We start from the raw sequence: 21,067 nt of genomic DNA, 5'->3' as shown, positions 1-21,067 counted from the left end.
TTTGTGATGCCATTGCCATGCGTTCTGTTTCCCTGCATCAGACGCTTGTGAGCAACGTGCACTACCATGTGGTGAAAGAGTACGTCTCCCAGCTGATGAAAAACAACTATTCATGTAAGAGCAGCAAGCATGACAAAGCTGCCACCAAGATGAGGGAGCAGTGGACTGAACTTAAGGAGCTGTTTGATGATATGGTAACACTTCCTAGAATCCTGTCTAGGCCATTTTGAGACTTTTGGCCAATTAACATCCACATATAAATGCCTAAGTGGCTAAATGCCATACTTGTTACAAGTAAGTGTTACATTATAACCACAGTGATCATAATAGAATCGTCTAAATGCCATACTTGTTACAAGTAAGTGTTACATTATAACCACAGTGATCATAATAGAATCGTATAATTCTGTGAGTGTAGCAGTACAGGAAAATAGTGATCAAGGGTTCAGTTCCAACACACAAGCACACGGATGTTGATTTAGACAGTGTTACAACCAGACGAGAGTGGCTCACCACAACCAGAAACAACAGGATGTACATGTTGGTTAGATCTATTTTCTCCCCTAAAGACTCTAGATATTTTCTCTCTTAGAAAACAACAGATGAATGGCTCCACCCAGTTGGAGACCACATGTGTGACATCATTTGGCAAAAAAACAAGAAGGACATAAAGGACCACCTGCAACCTTTAGTGGAGGGCTACCCCGACATCAGGTAAGGGCTACCCCGACATCAGGTAAGGGCTACCCCGACAAGATCTCATTCTCTGAGAATGCCATAAAGATGCAATAGATTGTTCTCTAAGTCATTCTTCACGCTGCGTCCTCTCTTACACTGTGCAGTAGGAGGCATCTTGCGGCCGTGCTGTACTTCAGGGGAATGGTCCGGGGCAGGGAGAGGCGGGTGATCCTGCAGCGTCTGAAAGAGCTGAAGAAGAAACTTGGGAATGCCGGGAATACTGGAGATCACAGAAGAGCCCTCTTCAGTGACATCCAGGTCCCTGTCAACACGGACTGCCTGGCTGAAATGCCTTTCTCCTGCTTCTTCACAGACAGCTAATTTGCCACTCAGGACCTCAGGGACATCAGACCAGACCTGTCTGAGAAGGCCCGAGGAACCGTGTAAAGAAAGATCATACCAAATGTTTATGATTGCCTGATCACTTTGCACAATCATATGGGTTATTGTTGTCTAAAGGTAAATGGACATTTTGAATGGAAATGGACAATCTAATGCAATCTACTGTATCTAATGGCTTGTTTAATTTGAGGTTCTACAGGTTCAGTGTGAAAAGAGAGAATTTACATTTACATTTACGGCATTTAGCAGACGCCTATATCGGAAGCGACTTACAACAAATACATTTGTTTAAGGAAGTGAATCATTTCACTTTTTTTTTTTATTAACAGGAGAGAAACTTGTACAGGGGGGTAGTGGGAGTGAAGAGGTCTTTAGGAGGGACCAAGAGAAGTTACCATTAACCAAAGAAGTGACCAGGGTAAACTTCAGTGGGTGTGTGGTTGTACAACATTTACTTCTACTTCTAGGATTTCCCAATTTAAAAACCCCACAAACTGCACACTTTTATATGGTACAATGGTGTGGTGTTGAAATGTTGCATGTGAAAATGTTATTAAACATCAACACGAAAATACTTCACTTCTTCATTTGTTCGAGAAGTGAAAGTTTGTTCACTCATTTGTTTCTATTGTTCAAAGGCATATTGGACCCAGGGATGTGTAGTACAAGCCATTACTCAATCCCTACTCTATGGCTTGATTTTAGGCCCATGCTGAGGTAATCCAGATAAAATGTATAGTTCTATTGTTCTTAAAGTCCACTGATTATGTATGTAGATTTATTGGTCATAATAAATAACTGGGAAGTGGAAGTGATTTCCTCTTTTATCGCGTGTTTATGCTCAAAAAACAACACCATGGCAATGCTTGTGCAATACATCATCAGCATCATCAGACCACAGACTCAGTTCACCTTTTACAGGAAAGCGTAGGTTTAAAGAAAGCAAGGCTCTCCGAAACAGAGAACATAACCGACTTCCTACTTTAACCTGCTTCTTTAACCTGCGCTTTGCTAAACAATCTCCATAGTGCTGGACAGACCTGAGCACTTCATTATCATTAAGAGCAACCTGCACTGTAAAATAATGTGTCTTACCTTTAAGTGTTTCGGAAGGCAGAGGGATGAAGGTAAGAATAATAATGTCTAATCTTTTAAACAAAGTTGTAGAACACAATACGTTAAGCTCTGACACAAAACAGAACCAATATAGCAATCAACAATCTTTATAAAGCCATCAGTAAGACTTCTAGAAATTTCAAATAGTTAAACCACCCCTTGATTTTGAATTTCATACTGTTATTAGATTACATTATTATGACTGTTTTACTTATTATAACCAGACATTAAGGACCATATTTATGTTTTTTATTTTTATTGGGGGATGAAGCTTATGTTTAGTAATTTGGTGAGTAATGCTGCTCTCATGGAATATCATTCATTGTGCAATAATGTATGTAAAAGGTGCACATCTTACAGATTGTGGCTTTATTAGACTGCACTGTTTTACTTTGATTTGAACTATGTCAAACCTATAGGCATATGTCACATTTCTTTTCTCGTAAATATCTGTTTTTAATAAATTATTCCGATAATGATATAGATATTATCGAATATCTGAGTTTATCTGAATTCTGAAATTAAGGTTATTCAGATTCTGAAATGTAAAAATATGTAAAGATGGAGAAAGTCCATTTAAGCGCTTTTTTAGTTGATCAGTAAAGCATCCGAAAGCATTGAACTGCCAGGAAGAGGCGGGGAAAGTCCCCTGTAGAATATGGTCTATGGAACTCCTCCTTGATGGCAGCAAACTATCCTGTAAATATTATAACGGGGTTGACAGTATAAATAGTCTCTGGACGATGGACTCCCACGCTCCACACTCATCGGCTGTGCCTAAGAGGCTAATCCATTAGTGAAGTAAAGTGGTCGGTCCGGTCGACAGGCAAGGTTACTTGCGTCTGATAGTCCGTCAGTCCCTCGGTTGGTAAGATAATTAAAATTTTCTGTCGGAGGAATTTCAGTTACTTACAGTGTCTCGATGGATTAATTACACTGGGACTACAAAAACGTGATGATAAGTCGATGTACAGACAGCGTTAACAGCATTTTACAAAATTCGTTTATTGTTTGAATGAGTAGGGGCCACTACTACGTGTGTTTGCTTATTGATATTTCGCGATTTATGCAACGCAATGCAAGTCAGTTAGTATTACTCCAATCAGGCTATAGTTTAAATAGATTTGTAGAGGTTAGATATAATACCTAACTATACAAAATCAAGTCAATATACAATTAATCCATCTGTAAAACGTGTAATCCATCAATGTATAACTGAATTTGTGTCATGTCCATAGGCGTAAAACAATTAAAACATTATAATCTGTTTGGTAAATAGTGGCTCTGGAGTGAATGTCTCCTCTTCCTGTCCCTAATCTTTGTAGCAGAGATGAGGACCAATGGGACCAACACATCTGGAACAGACACAGTGCAATCTAATGCAAATTCAAGATCACTTGGAAAGTATATAAAACTGCCCAAATTCCTCAGATGGAATTGTAACAGTGACACCAATATAACTATTTCAGATATCCCTGACAAAACACCCAGTTGTCAACCACAGCTTGAAGGTGAGTACAAACGTCAATGGCTTTTTCCCTTCTCTATCAGGCTTTTTCCCTTCTCTATTTTTGCTTTGGTTTATATCATGTCTATATATTGTTATGACAGGAGCCATGCCATGTGTATGGCAGCTGTGTGTAAGACATATGGCAGATAGTATCTAAATTATCTAAACATTATCATGTATGCTTCCTCTGCTTCTTCCCTCAGAAATACTTACTTTTGAGCAGAACCTTGAGAAACGCCGCCTGTCTGTTGCTGGCCAACAGCTGATTGAAAGAGAGAAACGCCTGTATGGACAGTCACCCAGGGAGGCCGAGAGGGAGGAGGAAGAGCAGATAGCTGAAGACCACAAAGCCCTCCTCAGCCTTATAAAACAGGCATTGTCTGATGCTAATGTTTGCGACCTAACGGAAGAGAGACTGGCGGCTCTGAAGTCTGCAGTGAAGGCTATCCAACAGGAGGAAGAGCAGGATAGGCAATGGCAGGAGCGAGAGGGTAACCCCCCTGTCTGGAGGCCCAGTCACTGCGGACACCTCCATGACAACGTAATCCATGACATGGTGGAGAAGCGTATGGATGAAGTGGAAGCGCAAGCGGAGGGACAGTCCTCTGTATGGAAAGATATCTGTCGGATGGGCAGGTGTCTGAAGGAAGACCTTGTGAGGGTGGTGGAGGTTGTTAAGGGCTGCTACCCAGAGGAGATGGATATCTGCAACCTCTATGCTAAGATGTACCACCAGGCTTTCAGCACAAGGCTGGCCTCGCTTGCAGAGTTTGACCTGGTCATAGAGGACTGCTCGTACATCCTGCACTGGGTGAATGATTTCTATCCAAAGTGAGTGATACCCTCCATCCTTTGCTTCCCGTGTGGATGTGCCTGATGTTGGGATGCGATTATAAGGTTGTTTTGTATCTAGGCAGCAAGGTGTTTGGATATTAAGAGAATATTTTTAGGTTTGGAAATATTTACTATATTGTTCAGTACCTGAGTTGTAAAAGAATAATTTGGTTATCAAGCTAAAAATTTACTAGAATGGCATATAGGCCTACAGTGAGTATATAAAGTATGCTGTTTATACAGTATACAGTTTATTGTGACTAACTCCTGCTTTTGTCTCAGTATGCTAAAAAAACAGCAAGAGATCGACCATGAAACCTTGGGAAAGCTGCTGCCTGATGAGTTGATGAAATCACTGGAGAACCAATATCTTGATCAGAAAAAGGTAATTTGTTTCGTAAAGTATATCACAGCTTTTCTCACCCAAAATGTTTGTACAGAGAGGGTAGATTTGCCTCAATGTGAACGGTGATGGTCGTCATAGAAAGGGGATCATTAGCAGTGAGACACACATATGTGGTGATCGGCCTTAGTATTGCTGTGATATATACCAATGTTAAAGATCTGGTGTAGGTGCAACCAAACAAGCAACAACAGACCTCATTCAACCAATCAAGTTTTGATCAAAGACTGTGATTGATTGATTTGTTGTATGTTGAATAAACAACAACACATCATTTGAGGCTTTGAGAGTACAGTTGCTTTTTATGTCTTGTTTTCAGGAAGAGGTGCACACGTTTATCCATAATGTTTTGAAGGAGACGAGTGGAGCTGTGCCTGAGTTCAGGGACCAGCATTACTTCAGCCCCCTGGCAATCGATGTCATTCAGGTACAGAATCCATGCTTCCTTCTCAGCACCACTTCCTTATGCATTGGAGATTTCATGGCCTGTGTGTCTGCTACAGATCTGATCAGGGGGAGAATGAGATGTTGAAGATGTTGCTTTATATGCGATGACTACTGTCATTATGCCCTAATTAGCCAGATAAAATGGGTAATTTAATTCAGGGATTACTCCTTGGGGCAATTTGATACAGTATATATCCATAATTATGATTGATTACCAGCTATTTCTCTAATTCTCTGTTCCTTTAGTGTATTAATGGTGGAGAACAGTCAGTGAAACTTTTGTTGGGGGACAGCTACAAAGGACAGATGGTGGTGTGTCTGCTGAAAACATTCTTGGATCGGTATTGGAACCTTTTTGCTTAACAGAATTGCATACTGTGTCACATGCATGAAGTTACATTCGTATTCTATACCAGACACTATAAAATGTGAATGTGTTTTCAATGAAATTGAAATATCTTAGGATTTACAAGATATTCTTGTATGTTCACATAATGGCTTATTAATGCATGCTAAATGGATAATTCACACATTTATTAAATGAAACACTCTTGCAGCTACAAGGAATTCCAGCAAAGAGTAGTCAAAGGAAGCAATGGAAACACCAAAGAAGTAATAATGGCCAACCTTGCCTGTGTTGAACAGTTCAGGTATGTTTTATCTGTCCCTTGATTGATTGGTGTTTGATGGTTAAGACCATAATAGGAAAACCATAATTCAGAAAGTAAACTAACTTGATGTCTGTGTTTCCACAAAGGGATTATATTGCCAAGAACATCGAAGGGGATTTGAAGGACAGCTGTCTGGCCATAGTAACCGATATGAAAAACTGTGGCTACACATATCTAACAAGCCTCGTACACAAGGAACTCAAGGTATTGTTGACATATCAAATGTATGACCAACCTATGTGTCTTTTCCCCCAACATCAAATGTCTCTGAAATGTCCTTACGTAGTATTTTGCTGCTCTTAATCAGTTGTCTGTCTGCTCACACACACACAGCCGAAGTACAGATGTCTTGGGACAAATGACTGGTTGACGGAGACGACATCAGTGATTAAGAACCTGTTGGAAGGAATTGACAAAAACACTCAGGATTTCCAGGGCTTGAGTGACCCCAGCCATCAGGTAAATTGATTAGTAAATTAATTGACAGATGGAGTGGCTTATTGACTGGTTGATTGGTAGATTGACAGGTTAATTGATTGGTTGGATGCTCATGCAGGAGTTGATGGGCCAGCTACACTTGGATGTGACAGCGGAGTACGTGAGCAGGTTGTTGAAGGGAAATATCAAACTAAAGGACAGGAAAAGGCAGGAGCAGGCGGCCAGGAATGTGTGTGAGGATGGCCAGAGACTACACAAACTGTTCATTAAAGCGGTGAGAATACAAACACACACACACACACACACACACACACACACACACACACACACACACACACACACACACCCTTGAGATTTATCGAATTAGCAGTGATGTGTACAAAAAATGTACACACAGTCATAATAAAGGTGTGGTCAGTAAAACAAAACGCAATTTAGAGGGCCTGAGCTGAACCTTGATGTTGTTGTTTCAGGGTTCCAAAGAAGAGTGGTTGAGTGACATTCTTCCCAAAATTGCTGAAGTGCTGAAACTCCAAGACCTTCCCTCTATAGAGATGGAGATAGCCATTCTGAATGGATCCTACCCCGACCTCAGGTTGCATTTCCAATCATTTTATACACATGTCACTTTTACATAGTACTGTAGCTAGAGTGACCAATTGCATAGAAATGCTGCAGAACATACAGTAGTGACATTAAGATGTTCTATCCTGTAGCTATACCATTTCAAATCAAGTACCTTGCTCAAGGCTAACAGCTAACTGTATATGGGATGTGCACTGTGCATGGAACACGTAATGATCTCTACTTTTTTTCCCTCTTTGACCCACAGTAAGAAACATGTTTCTGCCCTGCTCTACCTCAAGTCCAACATTTCTGCCTCTGACAGGAAAAAGGTGAAAGAGGCCTTAGTGGTTAGTGAAGAGGTCACCAGCTCTGAGGGTACCAGAAGCTTTTTCTTCAAAGTACAGGTCAAATAAGTGTTGCATTAATGAGTGAAATCTACAGTGTTAAGGGTCCAATAATGAACCCTCGTTCTGTCTTTCTTTAAGTCAGTATTAAACAAGATCAGCAACTTCTTTGCCGTTGCTGAATCATATAAGCTATTTAGGGTGCTTAATTTATGCAGTACAGCAATAGAGCCCCGTTTGGATGCTGCTTTATTTTTCCTCCTTGAGAATGCGTTTTTCTTAAAGGTGTTTGCTCATTTTAGATTGTATTTTACTAGTATTATTTACTTGTATTATATTTAAAAAGATTCTGTTAATTATTTGTTGGAAAAATGTTATGTATTGTATCCATGTCATGTCAATATGACAATACGTATGTATTCATGTTTTTTTTTAGATTAGATTAGATTCAACTTTATTGTCATTGTGCTGCATTGTCATAAGGTACTGCGTTTGTTTGGATGTGTGATTAAGTGGAGAACTCTTCATTTATTAAGCTGGTGCAAATAAATCCTAAACTTTTCAGTAAACTGTTCCTAAATGTCAAGTATGTAAAAAAAACTCTCATATGTGAACCCCCATCTCCCTCACATGCTGACATACATTTCTCCTTAATGATAATAATATAATAATAATATAATATAATAATATAATAATATAATAATAATAATTAATATATGCCATTTAGCTGACGCTTTTATCCAAAGCGACTTACAATGCAGTGAGTGCATACATTTTTCAGTATATACTGTATATGGTCCCAGCAGGAATCGGACCCACAACCATTGGGTTGGGCCACGTCTTTTTACAAATCAAGTGGTTTTTTTCGGCATTATGCAATCTGTGATATTCCTCCTCGGACAACTCCAAATGAATGTTACTCATTTGGTTAAGGAAAGTATGAATCACTTTAAATAGTCATCCGGTTGAGCGTGATTTGTTTTGACAATCAGTTCCAGTTATAAGCTTACTTTACCGTAAACTATCACTGCAGTTTTAGGGTTAGGGTTAGACAAACTGCAATAATTTGTTCACAGGATGGGTGTGTAGATATGGGTTCCTTCCTGGTGGACTGTCCATTGAAAAATATAAGCTAGGAAGCCTATCATCCATCCTATGTCTGTGATGGAGCCTTCCAAAAAGCATACAAAATGAATCCCCTGACCCCCTGGAGGGAATTACATTTCAATCACTGTAAATTTGGGAATTTCCCATGTAAAAGTTATCTACCCATTAATAACCAAGCAGACTGTTTGGGATTTTCCCTCCTTTCTAATCTTGGACAACTGATTATACATCATTTGTCTCCATCTAGAGAACATCATAGGTGCTACACTCAACGTACATGAGTGAATCCATCAGGGAGGCATGTTTGATGAGGGTTAAACCCACAAGAAAGACGAAGCAGTAGTAAGTATCTTAATTTCTCTCTTCTTTTACATTCTCACTGATCGTCAACTTGAGTGTGTCAATGCCGCTGCTCCCCGGCACCTCTCTCACTCTGAGCAGTCTGAAGTTCCACTGTTTAATACCGGGGTTCTGACACAAAAACAGCTCAGGTCAGTGCTGTAGGAGAATGGCGTTGCTAGGGTATTGTCTACAGTCGCTTACTTCAGATGTACCTCATCAGGTGAGAGAGAGGTTATAATCAACTCATATGCAGAACTAGCTATTAGTCCCATGGTTGCTCAGCAGGTGAGTACCAGGTGTTGGAGGTACAGTTAAGGGATGCACTGATAGGCTATGTCTATAACTGTCTGCAGTGAAAATGACAGACATGTACAACACAGTGACAACTAATAAACATACAGAGAACAGGCTATAATGGCCAAATATTTTAAATGAACGGTTTATCATTTAAGTGCGATAGGAATACCTTTACTCAGATGTGAACGTACCTTTTGCACCTCCAGGTCTTTGGGAAGTTTATAGAACAGTTCTTCTATTTCTCTCATCAGAAAGTTAATTTGTTCATCCTCTCTTTTGAAATATCTTTTTAGTGAAATATGAGGGACCACAAAGCTTAACTTTAGTATAGGCCAGCTTCAATTAATCAATTTGCAAATACAGTATCTTGTTGCCTAAATTCTCCTGCAACTGAGCCTCTTTGAGAATGGGAGCCAACCTCAGCAGTCTCTCAAGGATGATATCCTGCACATTCAGGTGGATCTCCAGATTCATAGTGTCCTCTGCTGGCAGTTTAGGGAAGTGCTTGTCCACAGACTCCTCAAAGAGATGAATGCACTGTTGGTGCAGGTTTTCTGGACCTGGATGCGCCTTCTGAGCCTCACAATACATCTCACCCCATTGGTCCTTTAGGGCAGTTTCAGGTCCCTCTAGAGTGGCATGAGGACCTACTCCCAAAGCTTCTGCAAGGGCACTGAGCACTATCTGGCACTTCTCCTGGCATCCCTGGTGGCTATCCTCCTGCAGGATGTTGATGTTCTCTTTACATGGATTCCCAAACCCCAGATTCCCCGTCTGGTCCTGTCCTACAAATAAAGACAACATATTATAAATTCTAACATTCGAGAGCATGTATCTTTTTTTTTATCAATCAAAAAAAAAAAACTGTTGACACTTGATCAAATGTGTTGCAACAGTAAAGTTATATGAGGGGTTTACTAGTTAGATATAAATCTCAATGATGGTATTTATGGTACTGATGTCCAAACAAGACCTAGAAAAACTAATTCACGCGGTTAGACTCAAAGGACACAGGCTTACCTGCCTTCTGGTTCCCTGTGCCCTACATAGCCGCTCTCACTAAACAAACAAGTGTCATCACCACGCACAGAGGGTGGAGAGAGCAGGAGGCAGCAGAACCAGCAGGAGGCAGCAGAACCAGCAGGAGGCAGCAGAACCTGCAGAGGCAGCAGAACCAGCAGAGGCAGCAGAACCAGCAGAGGCAGCAGAACCAGCAGAGGCAGCAGAACCAGCAGGAGGCAGCAGAACCAGCAGAGGCAGCAGAACCAGCAGGAGGCAGCAGAACCAGCAGTGCCTCTGGGATCAGTAGGAGCAGCAAAGACGTACAGCTTACAGTGTATGTGACCTGCTCTAGTGTAGGCAACCAGAATCTACAAGAATGTGCTGGACAAACCCCAGAATTATATTTATAATGTTGTTAATCGCTTTAAGCTCTCAATAAATCCCAGGTACTGCAATTACCTCATTTCATGAATATAAATTTCATTTTTGTACTAAACTAATTAAATATGTTTAGGCTATTTTGAGCCAGGTTTAGTATCTGAAATTGTTGCTTTGGCATGTGAAGAGGTCAACCAAATAGGCTGCTACTTTTAGTATGTATTTGGTCTTTTTTATAATTGTTGTTTTATTTTCCTGTTGTATATATATACAGTATATCCCATGTCCTTTCTGTGTTCCATGTCACATTATATTGTATCCCATTTCCTGAGAGTCAATTATGTAAATAAAGGAAACTGGGAACTGGAGAAAAAAAAAATATATTTTCATTTTTTCATTTCAGTCATAACAATTGATATTGCCCTGCTTTCCTGCTTTATAGATTGCTATTGCATATGCCCTCTTATGACAAACATTTACAACTACAACTATTAGTTCGTATCAGTAGTACAGTAAGTGTATGATACTATATCTACAGTACTAATTAAATTTTCAGTCAGAAGTCAATGTAATTCTTTAATGCTCGGGGGGTTAGTTAGCTCTATGTGTTAATGGAGCTGGGTTCACTCCTCCTCGTTTGGGATGCCAGTGGAGCAGGTTATCACCTTCCAGACACCTCTGAAAAATCCACAAATTCCCCCTTTCTTCTGTTTCTTCTTCTGCAGCTGATATCCATCCCCTGACACAATAACAACATAGGTGTGTTATTTTTCATATACTGTAAGACTCATGTCCATATTCAAGGAAACTGTTCTGACAAAAAGATAGGCCTTCACATTTCAGAAGTGTGCATGTTGTATGTGACCCAACAGAGATTTGTTGCATCAAAATGAAATATTAGACCAACTTTTTACTGTTCTATAAATCATGAAAAACTCACCACTGCATTTGGCAGGCACTCCACTGTACACCTCTAGCTTAAGATCAGTGGGCTGTAAACAGACAAAATAATTCAAAAGCAGAACAATATACAGTTCCTTTACAAACCATGCCAGATTTCCCAGGTAACCAAGTTGGAGCTTATTTATTGTACAAATGGATACGACTTGCCCCATGTTATACACCAACATAACATATGACTTACCTCGCTGGCCAGGCATGGTTTGATGGTTTGGTCAACCTGTGTGTCAACACTGACCAGGGTCAGTGTTGCTGCCTCAGCTTTCTCATGGTCCACTTTTGAATCCAGTGTGTCCTCCTTGGAGATCTGGTCAAGCTGTTTAAGACACTCATGCTCTGAGGAATGTGCCATTGTGACATCTTCCTCTTCTTTGATAATCTTGTGCTCAGGTGTTTTCTTCTCCACCTGAGCAGCATCCAGGAGCTGGTTGATAGACTTCTCGTACTCCAAGGACTTTGGCCAGATGAAATTCTCCTCCTCCTTTACCACGTCCTTGATGGTGGGGTCGGCTTGAACCTCCACAAAACCCTGCTTTTGAGTATTGTCCACATCACTTTTGCCCTCAATGGCATTAGAGGGGTCCTCCACAGTGTTGCTTTCAGAGCCACTGATAATAGGAAAAGGAATCTTAACCGACTCCATTATCCTTTGAGTAATTTGCAGTTCATCTCGGCTGGTAGAGTATTTATCAGGAACACATCTACCAATGTTGATTGCCACCATGTATGTGATGTGTTTGTCCAGGTGACCATTGGCCACTGCTTTCATGGAATTGTCCCAAGAGCCTACCACTTGCTTAAGCTCTTTTACAATGCTCGTGGCAAATTTAAAGACATCAGCGGATTGGAGGAGCAAATTTGCCAGTTCCTCCACCGCTGTCACCTGCACCCATGGCACAGAGTTTAGAAGTTCAAACACATTCCCCATGAGAGCACTGACTTCACGGTTGATATCCTTGTTAGCAAAGGTGTCGGGATTGATTTGGAGCAGGACTTCAGTGATGACTTTCTGAATAGTTGCCTCCAACACTACACTCTGCTTTGGGATTACGGTCATTTGTGACGCGGCCCGCATACAGGTCATGTCATACACAGCATTCTGGACTGTGAACCTGGTGTCAAATGATGTCCCATCAAAACCTATCAGGTTAAATGACTTTGCTGCCTCTTCAAACTTTGAATAGACAGCACGCACTATGTCCCCTGACACTGCCTTGGAGATGGCAGAGAGAATAGGCATGGGAACATTTCCAAATTGACACAGGAATTCTGCGGCTGCTTTTTCAACTAAATTAGTGACTTCCCTGACTGCAGCATCTTCAATCCTCTTTTCAATAGAGTGGAGTCTGGCAATCATTGGCTGCATGAACTGGGAGGGTGTATTCCCCACTGCAGGAGTACTTGCTTCCACTGGTTTGTTCTCCAGGAGATGTTTCAGGGCTAATGTAACTACCTCTGGAAACAGTGCTTCAGTGCCTTGAAGGAACATGGCGTTGGTCAGTTTTGGCTTCTGTTCAGAGCCGTCGACAGTGTTCTCAGGGTCACTTTTGTCCTCCTGAACCACCATAATACTGTGTGGGAATCCTGCATAAACAGGGAGAAGGATTCTCTGAACATCCTCCTCCAGTGCTGGGCGGATCTTCTGTAGGAACATTTGTAGCCCCTCCATGGTGACCTTCATATGAGAGAGAGAGAGAGGGAGAGAGGGAGAGAGAGAGAGGGAGAGAGAGAGAGTTTGTTAAGTAAACTCAACCAGGGATTCTCTGGTAACAGGAGGAAATAAAAGGAAGTTGTCAAACCCATGAGGTAGAACCCATATCCAGTATTTATCTCTATGGACATACCTCTCTGCCAAATTGCTGAGAGAGGCGGTGCTCATTATTCAGCTCATTGCAGAGCTCCTGTTCCATCTCACCTAGTTCTAGGCGTCTCTTTGAGTACCAGGTCTGTGTACAACATTATTATGTTTGATTACCCATTGACATAACAGGAGAGGCCTTGAATTGTAACCTATTCAGTACTGTAGCTGCCATTATTTGTTTCTGGATGGATGGATGCAAAAATGGTTGGTATCGTATACAGTATATAGTCCATGACTCCTTACCAGTTCAGCCAAATAGAGCTTCCTCAAATCATTCTCTGTCGCTACATCCTGACACCTTCAGATACATATAACATAAAATCAGACTCACAAGTAAATTTACACTAAGATAGCATATTGTGCATTGTTGTACACGGTTTAAAACAATCCATGACAGCCAATTCAAAGCCTTACTCACTCTTGCCAGAAGTCTCTCCCTGATATCAGCCAATTTTTCATGTGTGTCATGGTGATGTAGGATGGGACATGCCCCTCATCCTTCAACATCATGAACTGCCTCATGAGGTTTTTCTGCAATAAAGAGTCATCCATCAATATCTAAACCAATGAACCTGTGACAGTCAAATGGATGGCTATCAATGACTGGGTTCTATATGACACAATCATGTAGCACAATCTTACCTCTGCCTGAAACTGTACCTCCTCTAAAGGTGAGGTCTTATTGGTGGAGAAATCCATTTATGGTAAGCAATTGTCAAAAGCCCTGGATAGTGTGCAAGAGATTTGATTAAGGTAATGACAGTGGAGCATAACCAAGCCACTCTCTGGACTAAAGCATTTAACTTGAAATGCGATAAATTACTTAGCAGAATACACACCTTACCCGATTGCAGTAATAATAACAAGAAAGCGGGATTACTAAATTGATGGTCGATAATGTTGGTTGTCGATTGACTCATACAAAGTTCTGTTCCTCAACTTTAGAATGGGTAGAATGTTGCGCACTGTGACGTGCTCATTATTGCGCACGGTTGCGCACGGCTGCGCTTTGGATAGACTACAACGTTCCAGGCGTACGTGTGACCGTCAGTTCCACTATAGTTCTCATGCAAGTAGCCCAATGTTACAGTCATATGAAAATAAATTACATTTTATAGCTTTCAAAAATCTCAAGGAACAGACCATTGTTATTGCTATGGAGACAGCATTCATCAGCAATAAGGCCTCAGAGATTTTGGCCCAAAATATGATCACTCTAATCCAGCTCTTCTGAAAAAAGCCTATTTGGCACATCAACATTACTACGCACAGTGAAACTAAAATCTCAAGATATTACCCAAAACCCAATTGTACATTCCATAGCAAGTGTTCCAAGCTAATTAGAATGCATCCACTGCATCAATAAATAATGCATCCATGGCATCAATAAACACTGTGGAAAGTTCTTTATGCTGATAATATTGGCAGTTAAGTAAAATCATCTCACATAAAAAGGGAAAGATGTAGATATTAACTGTGATGCAATTCCAACAGTGAAGCCATGCATTTCTATATTATCTTATATATCTGGCTTCTATATGTTAATCATTGAGGATCAAACAGCACTGCATTTCATAAAAAATATGGTGTGTGACAAATTAGTAACACTTGACAATGCCCACTGCACATCAAATATCCATCATAATATAACACATCTGGGAATTTGTGTCTGAAACAGCAAAACATTTTACCTGTTTGCCTGTTTGTTTGGCACACTTTTAATGTCAGTAGTTGTGTATGACATTATGATCTCTGAAGGTGATTTCCAAAGGTGAGTTCAATTGTTGTTGCCAATGCCCTAATGCATGTATAATGTTATCTAAAAACCCAGGTTATTGTGAAAGGGATAAATTCCCACCAAGTACATTGCTTTTAACACATTTGTGAGCCAGGCTTGATGTAATCTCGGAACCCAAAATATCTTTGATTTAGTGAGACTATGCTTTATGCAGTACAGTAACTCTACATAGAGCGTGTTGTTTTTGTTGTTTGTTTTCAGATAACACAATTATATAATTTCTGAATCGCCACTGTGATGTTCCAGGTGTTGTGTTTCATTGACATAAATTATTCTGATAAAAATATGTGACGCCCAGTAATAAAATGGGCATGGTCATGATGTTTGTCACCTTCATGTATAAGTCGATGCTGTAAAACTCATTGGAGACGTGAATTTGTCCAATGGTTGACAGCGGAGGGGCGGGTTAAGGGCAGAAGCGCAGTTGTGATCACGCTGTTGGCTACAGTTACATTCTGACGACGTAGCACACCATTGACAGAGAGAACGTTCGAGAGGTAAGAATGGGAACATTTTAGTACAACCGTTTTTTTGTCTTCCATACAATGTTATCAAGTTAACCAATTAATGGAAAAGGATTTCTGAGTTGAGCCCATGTTATTAGCTACCGGGTTCATATAAATGCTAAACTATTCATCTAAAATAGCTGGCTAGCAGCACATCAAAACGTGCTGTGTTAGCGAGGCCAGCTACGCAGCAGTTTGACAGTCACCACTTGTCTTTATGCTCTCCCTAGATACCCCAACTCCGAGGGCGTCCCGAATATTCCTACAGTAGGGGCTAGATCGTCTGTCACCTATAAAAGGTTCACAGCACCCTTGACACCTTCGTTGTGCCACCCTGCATCATTTGAAGCACAATCTAGCTACAACACACAAGCTATCGACAATCCTTCACTGCGTCTCTTGGACGACCAGCGTTGTGTTTATGTCTTTGTTTTACGAAAACGGTGAGTAAACGGGAAACTGTCAGTGTGGAAGGGGTTCACTTAACCATGTTTAACTTATTTTATGATACGTATGTGTTCACCTACAGTCATAATGACATTTGTGGTGTATGCCAGAAATAAGTGGATCAAAATGGCGTCTCCCATCTCTCGTGCGCTCTCAGATAAATCATGACGCACTCTGCACCAGTAGCTAAAAGCTAAGCTAGTGCTAGGTATCTGTTGAAACCAACCTCCGTCAGTTTGTAACAGTTCTGAACATGGATGTTATTTATCTAAACTCAATCTGTTTGATCCAAATTGATATGTCATTGTTACAGTGTTGTAGTAACTTCCTCTCTTCTCAGGAAATTGGTTTCATTGCCATATGTCTATTTTATGTAGCTAGCTAGCTACCAGCAGTAGGCTACGCATCCACCTTGGCCCAAGGGACGCACAGGGTGTGCAAGCTTGTGGTCCAACCTAGATTTGAGAAACACCTGATTCACCAAATCAAGAATTTTATGAGTAGTTAAGTCAGGTGTGTCACTGGTCATGTAAGCCCTGTCAGTTCCCGGGGCCATGAGGAGTAGGGAACAATGACCTTACTGTCATTTAGGTTGGCTATGCCCTAACTGGCACAATTGGAGTTGTTTTCAGTCGAGATTCATATTCTAATGTCAATGCTCCTTTTCCTCTCTTTTAGAGCTGTTGCGCAGCTGTTGGAACCTGTGTGGGGGAAACCTAGTCTACGAGCAAGGAGCTTGCGGCCACAGTGGCAAAATCTTTTTCATGTCAGAGACTGAGCAAGCTTGCAGTCGTTTATGTCATCCCCTCTTTTCCAGACAGAAGATCCCGAAAAATCCCCATTCAAGATCTTTTTATCTTACTGATAGTGCTAGTAGCCAGCCAAAATGTCTGTCAACGTCAACCGCAGCGTGTTGGACCAGTTCTATCGCTACAAGATGCCCCGTCTGATTGCTAAGGTAACGGTGGTATGATGTAGTGTTAGCCATGTAATGTGGAAGATCTATGTTGTCCTTTTTACGTAGCTTTGATCTGTCTTATGCTGTGAGACTGACTTAGTGGAGCTCAAGATTCCAAAAAGTAGCAAATGGGCTTCATGTTATTGCTTGGTCTTTTCAGGTTGAGGGCAAAGGAAATGGAATCAAGACGGTCATTGTCAACATGGTTGATGTTGCAAAGGCACTGAATAGGCCTCCAACATGTAAGTACATCTGCCAATCCATCTATGCATGGTGATGCGCTGTGCTCTTACCCACTCACTCCATGACAAATATTTAGCACTCACTTTGTTAACACAGCATGGCAGCCATTTTGTAACTAAGGACCAGTGTTGGAGTAGTTTCACTACGTTTTACAGTAGCTTGGTAGTATAAGTAGTAGTAGTGTAAATGTAGTGTTTTTACTATTATTGAACTATATTCCTATTTAGTCCCTCACTGCTTCCCGTCTCCCCACTTTGTTCCACTTCACCTGTTTTTATCGGTTGTTCTGTCTCTGTCATCCGGGCTAGTCATCTTGGACGGATGTAGTGAACTACTTTTTCAAAGTAGCTTTAGTTTGACACTATTTCTCTCAAGGGTAGCTTTAGTGCAATTTAACTTCTTCCCTTGTGAAGTGATTGATAATTGAGTTAAATACATGTTCAGAGTAGCTTCCCCCAACACTGCTACGGACTAACCATGCATCTTAGAGGATTCTGAATTGACACTATTATCCTCTCTGCAGATCCTACCAAGTTTTTTGGTTGCGAACTTGGTGCCCAGACCCAGTTTGATGCTAAGAATGACCGCTTCATCGTCAATGGATCCCATGAGGCGAACAAGTTGCAAGACATGCTTGATGGGTTCATCAGAAAATTTGTGCTGTGCCCTGAGTGTGATAACCCTGAAACTGATCTGGTAAATATTTTAACGCATTTGCCCTGTGAGTTGAGGTTTGAGTTGTGGAAGTCCAGAGTGGACCAGGGATGGATTGTGTTCCATGCATTGATCTGTGAAGCTATGCCAGTGGAATTTGACCCCTGTAATAAAGACATGGAAGGTGGTCAGATATATTCTTGTTTATTGTTAAATATTTAGAAGTTTGTATTTATTTAAGGTCCCTCGCCCTCTGCTTTTGAGGTGTGTAGATGTAAAATGACCAAGCTCTGATCCAGACAGCAATGTTTTTGAGTGTAAAATAATTTGACAGCCTGCCACCCTGGACCTGTTCAGTGTCTGCCACTCCCATTTGCGCACGCACCGGCCTTTTTAACATGGATTGTGCATTCCTTCATATCTTGACCTTTCTCTGCAGCATATCAACGCTAAGAAACAAACCATCGGTAACTCCTGTAAGGCCTGTGGGTATCGTGGCATGCTAGACACGCGACACAAACTCTGCACATTCATCCTCAAAAACCCACCAGGTGAGACGGTGACCGTTGCTTGTTCTGTATTTTTGATTAAAGAAAAGTGATCTGTACTGTTTTTGCATCTTCAATTCTGATCTCCTTTCTTAGATTCAGATATTTGGCCTTCATATTAATAATGATAGTAGTGTAGCTATCGTAGCCCTATTTTCTGTATTGGGAACATTAGTATCAACTGTATTGTAAATGAAGATGTTTCTTTGTTTATGAATGTATGTTAACATTTTACATTTCAATTTGTTGGATGGATGTGTATGTGACAAATGTTCAGAAATAGTTTGCCTTTGAGTTAAACACTTGTGGCTTTTGAAACAGAGAATGAAAGTGGACCTGTCAAGAAAGAGAAAGAGAAGAAGAACCGCAAGAAGGACAAGGAGAATGGCTCTGGCAGCGGAGAGGCTGGGAACCATAATGACATTGATGCCCCTGAAGCTGTGGTGTGTTTCTCCTCTACACCTTTAAATCATGTAAACCATGCCAATTCTCTGGTCTGATGGAGACTATTTCATTTCAGTGGGTCTCATTTATGTTAGCTTCCACTCAGCATTTCACCTCCCTTTTAATCTGTCTACGGTCCGATTGCTCAGCATCTTGTCTGTTTGACCGCTGTTGACCTTTTTTTGAATGTGTATTGGGTGTCAGGATGGTGATGATGACGATGATGACTGGGCAGAGGAGACCACTGAGGAGGCACAGCGACGAAGGATGGAGGAGATCAGCGAGCATGCCAAGAACCTTACCCTCAGTGAGGACCTGGAGAAGACCCTGGAGGAGAGGGTCAACATATTCTATAACTTTGTAAAGGTAAATTGAAGCTACGCACTCTACATAGATTGGGGAAGTTGAATTTGGCTTGTTAGAGATGTCTGGAATCCCCCAAACAATTCGGCCCAAGTTATTAATGGCTTTGGGACATGGGAAACCAGATGTTGATTAGTTATCAGTGTTTTGTTCCGATCTACACACTTTACAATCATGTTCCATGGCATTTTAGGGGGGTAGTAAGAATCTTGCTAAACACTGTCTTCTTTACCTTTTGTTACCTTCCCCATCTCCAGCAAAAGAAGGAAGACGGCGCTATTGATGCGGCGGATAAGGAGATTTTGGCTGAAGCAGAGCGTCTAGATGTGAAGGCCATGGGACCGCTGATCCTGAGTGAGCTGCTGTTTGATGAAAACATCCGTGACCAGATCAAGAAATACAAACGCCATTTCCTGCGCGTGAGTTTCACATTTGCACTGACCGCCTTCATTTTCAATATGCTCTTGGCGACAGACCGCTACGGTGAACTTTTACCCCCTGGGGTCATGGTTTTGTTCCTGCTGTTTTGTTCTCAGTTCTGTCACAACAACAAGAAGGCCCAGAAGTACCTCCTGGGTGGCTTTGAGTGCCTGGTGAAGCTTCACGAAGCCCAGCTGCTGCCCCGCGTACCCGTTGTGCTCAAAGACCTCTACGATTCTGACCTAGTGGATGAAGATGTCATACTAGCCTGGGCAGAGAAGGTGTGTTTGTGCCCACATACATACCAATTATTTTAACACCTCAGGTGTGTAACTGGTTCCTTGAGTAGCATTTTTGCCGGGTTCACCCCTCTTGAAATTGACTTATGCTGCCCTACATTCCCCTTTTTCAGTGAGTCTTGTGCCTAATATGTTTTAACCTCTTACAGGTGTCCAAGAAGTATGTCTCCAAGGAACTTGCCAAAGAGATCCATGCCAAGGCGGCTCCTTTTGTCAAGTGGCTGAAGGAGGCAGAGGAAGAGAGTGAAGGCAGTGCGGAGGAAGAGGATGATGAGAATGTAGAGGTACTTGTCAGACAATGTCCATGCTTTATTCAAGATTTTACCAGCAGACTGGATACTGTAATTGGACTAATTATGTAAATTGGTACACAACTAAAGCTTGTTTGTTGATCTCCTGATCTCTCCTGTGTCCAGGTTGTATACTCGCCCTCTGCCCGCGAATTGAAAGTGGAGACTGTGAAACCAGACAAGCCTGACAAAGAGGAGGATGACATTGATATTGATGCAATTTAAAAAAGCGGCGGTCTTGAGAAGATACTTCCTTGTGATGTAGCTTTGAATCACAGTGGCCCATCCTGTCCAATTGGCTGGCCTTCCTCTCCTTTCCCTGCACCCCCCACTGCTTTGTGGCATGATTAACATTTACTCGCTGGACATTAACTCTTGAGATGTATTCAATCAATAAAATTAATTGTTTTAAGGGATGTTAATCTGAGGTTTGGGGATTACTTGACTGCATATGATTTTGTTTTTCTGTTGTATTTTTCCAGTCATTAAAGAATGTTTTGCTATCCACACTGCTGTTGTAAATATATTTTCTTCAACAAATCTGTGATTCAATGCTATATGATAGGATAATTACTAAAGCAATGCAGCACATAATTGAGCTTGAAGTGTGTGTATGCCCTTAAGATGTCTGCACATTAATTGGCAATTGGAATCATTGCATACCCGACAATCTTCGGTCAGTAGACTCAAGATATGAAACTATTTAGAAAATGGAGAACACAAAAAACGGAAAATACTGA

General features: G+C 41.2%; 3 protein-coding genes across 10 annotated transcripts in view; all 3 read left to right on the top strand.

Annotated features, from left to right (window-relative positions):
• The window catches only part of exoc3l4 (exocyst complex component 3-like 4), a 10,029-nt gene extending 8,140 nt beyond the window's left edge, over window positions 1-1,889 (top strand). For 2 of the 4 annotated variants that reach the window (XM_083683273.1, XM_083683272.1), the window contains exons 12-14: window positions 42-194; window positions 593-714; window positions 843-1,888. In XM_083683273.1, the coding sequence (XP_083539399.1) occupies window positions 42-194; window positions 593-714; window positions 843-1,059 (492 nt within the window). In that variant the 3' untranslated portion in view covers window positions 1,060-1,888. Of the gene's footprint in view, window positions 1-41; window positions 195-592; window positions 737-842 lie in introns of all 4 variants that reach the window. The other 2 variants (XM_083683271.1, XM_083683274.1) reach the window with 2 other exon arrangements.
• Window positions 1,890-2,065: 176 nt separating this feature from the next.
• tnfaip2b (tumor necrosis factor, alpha-induced protein 2b) lies at window positions 2,066-7,979 on the top strand. 5 transcript variants are annotated; one of them, XM_083683279.1, is made up of 12 exons: window positions 2,066-2,207; window positions 3,666-3,707; window positions 3,910-4,537; window positions 4,823-4,925; window positions 5,263-5,370; window positions 5,637-5,731; window positions 5,948-6,040; window positions 6,148-6,265; window positions 6,395-6,520; window positions 6,618-6,773; window positions 6,973-7,094; window positions 7,332-7,979. In XM_083683279.1, exons 1-12 carry the CDS (start codon window positions 2,165-2,167, stop codon window positions 7,477-7,479), a joined length of 1,782 nt encoding a protein of 593 aa, XP_083539405.1. In that variant the 5' UTR covers window positions 2,066-2,164; the 3' UTR covers window positions 7,480-7,979. The 5 variants fall into 5 exon arrangements, with proteins under 5 accessions (XP_083539405.1, XP_083539401.1, XP_083539404.1 ...); XM_083683275.1 differs by having other exon boundaries at window positions 3,522-3,707; XM_083683278.1 differs by lacking the exon at window positions 2,066-2,207 and adding an exon at window positions 2,798-3,064 and having other exon boundaries at window positions 3,525-3,707.
• A 7,557-nt stretch (window positions 7,980-15,536) lies between these two features.
• On the top strand, window positions 15,537-20,836 carry LOC310814499 (eukaryotic translation initiation factor 5-like). The gene is made up of 12 exons (XM_083683966.1): window positions 15,537-15,652; window positions 15,892-16,104; window positions 16,787-17,066; window positions 17,227-17,308; window positions 17,833-18,005; window positions 18,403-18,514; window positions 18,833-18,954; window positions 19,160-19,321; window positions 19,576-19,737; window positions 19,855-20,019; window positions 20,187-20,321; window positions 20,454-20,836. Exons 3-12 carry the CDS (start codon window positions 16,995-16,997, stop codon window positions 20,550-20,552), a joined length of 1,284 nt encoding a protein of 427 aa, XP_083540092.1. The 5' UTR covers window positions 15,537-15,652; window positions 15,892-16,104; window positions 16,787-16,994; the 3' UTR covers window positions 20,553-20,836.
• The last annotated feature ends 231 nt before the right edge of the window (window positions 20,837-21,067 follow it).

This window comes from Argentina silus, assembly GCF_951799395.1.
Source record: "Argentina silus genome assembly, chromosome: 13".
Taxonomy (NCBI): domain Eukaryota; kingdom Metazoa; phylum Chordata; class Actinopteri; order Argentiniformes; family Argentinidae; genus Argentina; species Argentina silus.
Note: the sequence above shows the minus strand (reverse complement) of the source record. Positions and strands in the feature narration are given on the sequence as shown.